Genomic DNA, 7,459 nt, shown 5'->3' with positions numbered 1-7,459 from the left:
CATTGGGATTGCTGTTAGATGATTGAGTCAGCTTAGTTACTGAATATTTACACACACACACGCCTGCTCATACATACACTTAAAAATGAGACAGGCATGCCTTTTAGATTTCTTTTGATTCAAATAATTATTATTTTGATTCCATTCATAATTCCTGTGGATTTTTATTTTGAAAAAAAAAAAAAAATAGGTTTAGAAACACATAGTTTCTCTCCTGCCAAGGCTGAATCTAGCTTAAAATCAGAGAATATTCTCTGCAAATTCAAGATGTTTCTGTTAATTTTTTATATGCCTTAAAAGCAGAAAATTACACACTGATATTTGCATATATCAAATATATATATATATATATATATATATATATAATCTCAATTATATCCCTGTTTGCTGAGAAGGCAGCACAGCTAATAGCAAAAATGTGGATTTTATACAAGGGATGATGTCGCCGTGGATAGACTAATGAGTATCAATTAGAGAGACTTCAGATGATCAGTTTGTTTGCAGAAAATCTTAATCAAATGATCACTGGACAGAAGTAAGTAAGCAAATCTTAATTCTCTATTGATTTTTTTCCATTTGTTTTTCTTTGAAAGTGAAAGTTGCCCCAGTCTAACTCTTTGTGACCTCATGTATAGTCCATGGAATTTTCCAGGCCAGAATACTGGAATGGTTAGCCTTTCCCTTCTCCAGGAGATCTTCCCGACCCAGGGATCAAATCCAGGTTTCCCACATTGCAGGTGGATTCTTTACCAGCTGAGCCACAGGCAAGCCCAAAAATACTAGAGTGGGTAGCCAATCCCTTCAGTGGATCTTCCTGACCCAGGAATCAAACCGGGGTCCACGGCATTGCAGGCGGATTCTTCACCAACTGAGCTATCAGGGAAGCCCTGTTTTTCTTTAGCCAGTAAAAACATCTTTAAAAGCAGTTTATTCATTGTACCCAGTTAAGATTACTTCTTTAACTACAGCTGAAATTATGTTGCTATCTAGTGGTTAGAAGATCTACAATACTGTTTTACGTGAGCTTTCATTTTATTTTTGTCTTTCGGTTCAGTTCAGTTCAGTCGCTCAGTCGTGTCCGACTCTTTGCGATCCCATGAATCGCAGCACGCCAGGCCTCCCTGTCCATCACCAACTCCCGGAGTTCACTCAAACTCACGTCCATCGAGTCAGTGATGCCATTCAGCCATCTCATCCTCTGTCGTCCCCTTCTCCTCCCGCCCCCAATCCCTCTCAGCATCAGAGTCTTTTCCAGTGAGTCAACTCTTCGCATGAGGTGGCCAAAGTACTGGAGTTTCAGCTTCAGCATCATTCCTTCCAAAGAAATCCCAGGGCTGATCTCCTTCAGAATGGACTGGTTGGATCTCCTTGCAGTCCAAGGGACTCTCAAGAGTCTTCTCCAACACCACGGTTCAAAAGCATCAATTCTTCGGTGCTGAGCCTTCTTCACAGTCCAACTCTCACATCCATACATGACCACAGGAAAAACCATAGCCTTGCCTAGACAGACCTTAGTCGGCAAAGTAATGTCTCTGCTTTTGTGAATTAGGCATAGACTAGATACTCTGTGCTCAACATGAGAGGGCTTGTCTAGTGGCAAAACTGAATAACGAATCAGAAGTACTGCCTTTAATTATACCTCCATACCTCTAGACTAGCAGCACTGAAGCACAGTGGTACCTGGGATTCTGTGATGGCATAGCATTAGCTATTACCAGATGAACCAAAGGAATATTAACTCTGAAGTCCCAAATAAAACCACATCTGCAGGAAATCTTGTATCTCATGCCTCTAGATAGCCCACTTGATCCACTAAGAGTGGATTCGGGACCTTTTACAATTAAAATTCAAGAAGAGAACTAAGTGTAATAAATACCTGCTTTCAAACTAGAGAGATCTGGGCTCACATCCAACTCAGGCCATTTGGCAAATCTTTAATTCCTAAGCCTTAGCTCCTCATGCAACCTGAGGATGCTGACAGTTACTCTCTCTGTTGTTAGAGACTTGAAGTGCTAAGGTGTATGGAAAATGTTGCCCTCCACCTGGTAGCAAAGGATATTAACAAAAAGATTATTTTACCCAGGTGCCTAGGCTGAACAAAGGAGTTTATTAAACCACATTCCCCCCCCACTCCGCCCCGCCCCACCCCCAGCTAATAGAACCACAGGTTAGCTGGATTAAAGTCACTCAAACTCTTGGGCCCATTCTCCTCACCTAAAACTCAAAGTCCTGTAAGAATCACACAGTACTCACTTACTTGTTAATTCTTCTTTTTATTTTTACACAGCATGGCAAAATGAGGAAACAGCTGACAAGTGCTGAGTCTGCACAATGGAAAAACCACCCTGATCATCGGCATCATAGGTGGGTAAGTGTTCCTTTAAAGTGATTTTGTCAAAGTCATATGAAATGGTTTTCATGGTGGGAGAGAGGAAAGACAAGAAACCAACATTCACAATTATTTAAAATGACTTAAATGCTAAACATAATATACATAAGTAATAACTCTTTATCCTAGTATAAAAATAGTGCTAGAAACTATATATTTGTTCAAATGTATTGAAAAGGTATAAGAAATAGATATTAAGTGGCTAGTGATGATTCATAGGCTTTTTCGTTCCTTAAACTGTATTAGAAACTTATGTTTTTAACTATTTACATGGCTTGCAACAACATTCATTAAGACATGTTTACATAGGCTTTTGAAAAGCATATGGGCAGGGCAAAGTGAGCTTTAATGCTTTCTTCCTCGCTCCCTGAGGTGGAGCAGAAGGGGTCCAAACCCGTGTGCAGTTTAACAGTCTGAGAGAACTCTTGAGTAATCTCTACCTGGCTAGTGTATGGAAAAATAATCTATATAGTGGAATATGACTCCATACTTACATAAGGTGTTCTTTAAGCTATCAACAGGCTAAGTGATGCATACTTATAGGAAGACAGGATGTTCACTGACAGATTCTTAATAAGTTCCAGGTAAAGAAGGTCCTTGAAAAACTGTATAATACATATGTTCTAAGTGAAAGTGATAACTGTACCCTATATTTTCACATTAAATCGCCAGAATCAGAAGCTGGTAAGTCTCTTATCTGCACTCCCTGCAGAGACTTACGAACTCCGTGAGGTCACTGCTTGGTCTCCACTGTGGAATGCAGTACCTGACATGTGGCAGGAACTCAGTAAAAGGTGGATTGAGGCATGTCAGATGCTGAGCATTGTGTTATACTACCTTGTTTTAACTATAATTATTCCTAGGAGAGAAGAGCAACTATACTCTTCCCCCCAATCCCATCTTAAATCAAGCTTGTAAAACAAAACAAACAGCATTTCTTCTGATGGCCTGTAAAGTTTTAGGAGTACAATCTGGTGGAAAACACAGGGAAACAGAACATCAAACTGGAGTTGGTCTGACATTTGTGCTCTATGCTGAAAATAAAGGCACTTCACAGCTAGGTGAGAATATTATCTGTGACCCATTTCCTCCCGCAACCCACTATTTCCAGTATGCTGTCATACACTTTCTCGTCTCAGCACTCCCGTGGGAGGAAACTGTTATTTGTAGTAAGGAGATCAGTGGTATTTGTACCTTGAGGTGAGGTGCTGAGAGAACTCTAAATCTCACACAACTAATGATCTGCACGAGGAGCCAAAGAAATGTACTTTTTTCCCCTTTCTCCCCATTCTTGGAAACTCAACATAGGAAATAACATATGGGATTAGACACCTTGCTTTGGGGCCCGGCATCTCCTTTCCGACAGTGGTCTCCAGGGCCCACCAGGTCTGACACAGGAGCTGTCCGCTGCGACATCCCCCTTGCAGGGAAGGCTTAGCCCAAACACAGCTCCTTCAGTGGCACATCTTGTTCATGCTCACAGCAGTTACGATACTGACACTCGAGTTCACACAGCTTAGTGACTGGCAAAGGCCACTCCTGTGACAGTATAAGGCCAGGTAGGCAATCTGTAAGATACAGACCTCATTCACAACTTAGCGAAATAGTGGGGACGTCTGGGGCTGAAAATTGAAATGAAATGGTATCATGTTACTCAGCTATAACAGCAAACTAATCTAGAACAATTTCTTGTAATATAAATATAGGGTAGGGTGAGAGAATATATATATATATATGTATGTATGTATGTATTTTTTCCCCCCAACTTGAGAGGATACTGGAAAGGAAATATTCACAAAGGAACAAAATTTGTGTCCACGTACCAGGTATTAATCCATGTATGGAATGATTTTCCTAAAAGTTAAAAATTATTTGAACCAACTAACCAGGCTTCAAGAAGCACTCTTCTTCTGTATGAGCTAAAATACCCAAAGATAAAATAGGCATGGCATTGCCCAACTTCTTTTAGTTCCTAAACTAGTAAGGTAAAATAGGCCATTATCTAAAAGTAAACCAAGAATTTCTAAATATATCATCCTGTTAAAATGACATACATACAAATTCTCTATACACAGTCTACTATGTATGTAAAAATCTTAATGACATATATGAGAGGCCCTGAACAAACTGCTGAAATATGTGATTGCAGATTTTTAGCATAACTGCTAAATCACAATGTGTATGGTAAAAAGATAGGTTACTGAAAAGACTGCTATTCTTCAAATGATTTTTTGGTACTAAGGAATTGTGTCTGCATGCATAGGCATATACTGGTATGAAGATATGTTAGTGACAGTCTGTGTGAGTTACACACCAGTGCCACCAAGAGGCAAACTCTCAGATCTCATGTGTATGACTTAAAAAGAATAACATGCTGAAGCTACAAGTGTTACAGCAGTAATACATTCTGCATTAAACATCTGATAGCCTTCTAGGCTCTCCCTCACCACTACAAAGTGATGGCAATACAATGTGTGTTGTTTTTTTTTAACTGAAGAGTAAGAATAAAATTACTTTATGTCAAGATACATATCAAACTTAGAATTTTCAAAACTTATATGTTGAATTTTAGGATGTCTAGGGAAAAAAATGTATATAAGTGGAAAATATGTTTTAGTGAAAATTCTTCTAGAATGCTGCATTATTATATCCCCAAGAGCTTTTCTATCCAAACTAGTGACAGAAACTCAGAAACTTTTTTCAGGGATGTGGAGGGATGTGAACAGCGGAAATGCCTGTCTTCCTATTCTTCCCCAAGTCCAAACATTACTGCACGTTTAGAGCAGATTTTCTTTTCCAGAACCAGTTTCTCGATTCGTTATCTACTTCTCTTATATGGAATACAAGTGTCTTTAGGGGCACATATGTACAAGTGGGAATACAATTAAATGAGCTCAAGTTCTAAGAAAACATTAGCATTTTCTAAATGTACTAAAAGTTATGAGAAGTAAATCCTACCAAGTACGAGCTCAGGGGCCAGTTTAGGGTGCATACCCTCTTATCCTGAGTGGTCAGCTCATTTCAGGCCTATGCGCCATGATCACTTTCTCTCTCTTGCTTGTTGCATTTTAAAGTGTTGACTTAAAACGATGACTCGTGAGGTGAACGAAAAGGAAGTTCACTGTGTGACCCCCTGACTGTCAGGGTGTCCTCTGGTGGAGCGTTCTCTTCCCTGACGGCTGTCCTGGCTGCTCCATTTCTGCAGCAGGCTCATCCCTCGAGACTCAGGGGCTGGGTCTTCTTCCCAGGCTCCTCCTGCTCTCTACCAGGTTTGTTAGGTCGAAGTGAGCATTTATGGGTAGCCTTTGGGTAGATGTATTGCACTGACATAAGAAATCTCTCTCTTGCCTGTTCTCTAACAACAAAAAAACCAAATTAATTAAGTAATGCCTTTTCTTTACAATACTGCCTTATGGTACTTTCCATTTGTTTAGAGTTTTAACTTTCTTTCGTTAAGGTAATAACAGTGTTGAAAAATATAGCCCATTCCTTTTAAAATCCAACAAGCTTTAAAAGTCAACAGTTTTCTCTGTTCTATGAAGGTTTTAAATGTCACAGATTATATTCAGTTTGCTCCTAGACTATTTTTAAGAAAGAAAAGATTCTAAACATTCTTGAAAGATTGATAATTCAGAAAACACAAAACCAATTATTTAAAATCCCCAGAAAAAAAAAAAAAAAACAAAAAAAACCCCAAAACTAGGCTCCGTGCAAGAATGCAACTTGTACCTCGAAGTACACAGAATATTACAAACAGTGCTCTTATTCACGTGCTAAGAGTGGGTGTCATTGATAATCTCAGTTCAGTGGCATAAAACAAATATACAGAAAATATGCAATAGTCCTCTAAAAACATTTCACGCTACGCTGTCAAAAGTTGTGCAAAAATAAAAATACAGCAGTGGCAAAGTATACACCAAATCTGTACAGTATATAGCAAAACTAGGCATACTGCAGAAGACACCATCTGCCAGCTGCAGCTCTGCATGAACAGGCCTCTCAGTTCCGCTTGGTCTGGCTGCTTTCACCATTGATCAGTGTCTTCTCCTGCTGTTCTGCAAGAGCCTGCCATTTCTGCCTGTTCTTTCTGCAGCCGTCCAGCAAAGGGAAACAGTCCTCTGACACATGGGTCAAGGCCTAGAGAAAGAAAGAAAGAAAGCTGGTGACTAGATGGCGACTGGGAAATAAGCCCTCTCCCCAGGCTTGTCCCAGAGCGTCACATCACACACTCACTTCACAAGCAGACCCACTGCTGGGGTTCTCACAGAGCTGTGATCACAGATCATTTATGAATGACTCCTCTTAAGCTATACAGACGGGCAACACATGCTGAGACAAAGAGCGTGCACATGTTTCAACATAACATTATTAAGCAGTGAAGACAGATCTGTGTGGAACTGGCTCTGTAGAGAAATAATCCATTTGCTTTTAGGTAGTACAGATGGTTCTCCCTAAGTATTGACTTCATGGAGAGACGCTTAGTTTTTGTGATTTTATATAAAATAATTTTATCCAATATACTTTAGATTTTTATCCAAGATTATAATAAAGAGTAAACTCTATATGGCATTATTATTTACCAACTATAGTTCTGTAAATACTTAGCTTACAAGAACATTCACTGTAGATTTCTGTGTCATAGACAAACATTGACTTAAACACCCAACAGCAGGGTTAGAAATACTGTGTTACTATTCTGCAGCCATTAAAACTGTCATAGAAAACACATTTGAAACAGAAAGATGTACATTCTGTTATGGATTGCAAAGAGAAATTTTTGTTAAATGAAAAATATATGAAAATGTCATAAAGAATAGCACTAAAATAACAGTGGTTGTCACAGAGTAGTAGGATTATAAGTGATTTATCTTCTTGCTTCTCTATTATTCTGACGTTTCTATAAGAACCTATTACTTCTGTAGTATTGGTAAAAATGCCTGTCTATACCACATAGAATCTGACTGCAGATTCAAATAAAATGAGCAGGAAATGTATAAGAATGAAATTTATAATGGGTGATTTGACTAGATTTATGGGCATGGAAAAAATGCAGAGACATTGGTGTCTGCA

At 39.1% G+C, this 7,459-nt stretch overlaps 1 protein-coding gene across 4 annotated transcripts in view; it reads right to left on the bottom strand.

Moving 5' to 3' along the window:
* Positions 1-2,253: 2,253 nt before the first annotated feature.
* The window catches only part of PDE5A (phosphodiesterase 5A), a 151,293-nt gene continuing 146,087 nt past the window's right edge, over positions 2,254-7,459 (bottom strand). For all 4 annotated transcript variants that reach the window (XM_069593386.1, XM_069593388.1, XM_069593387.1 and 1 more), the window contains exon 21: positions 2,254-6,526. In XM_069593386.1, coding sequence (XP_069449487.1) covers positions 6,389-6,526 — 138 coding nt within the window. In that variant the 3' untranslated portion in view covers positions 2,254-6,388. The remainder of the gene's footprint in view (positions 6,527-7,459) is intronic.

Source organism: Ovis canadensis, chromosome 6 (genome assembly GCF_042477335.2).
Source record: "Ovis canadensis isolate MfBH-ARS-UI-01 breed Bighorn chromosome 6, ARS-UI_OviCan_v2, whole genome shotgun sequence".
Lineage (NCBI taxonomy): Eukaryota > Metazoa > Chordata > Mammalia > Artiodactyla > Bovidae > Ovis > Ovis canadensis.
This window is presented reverse-complemented; position numbering and strand designations above follow the sequence as displayed.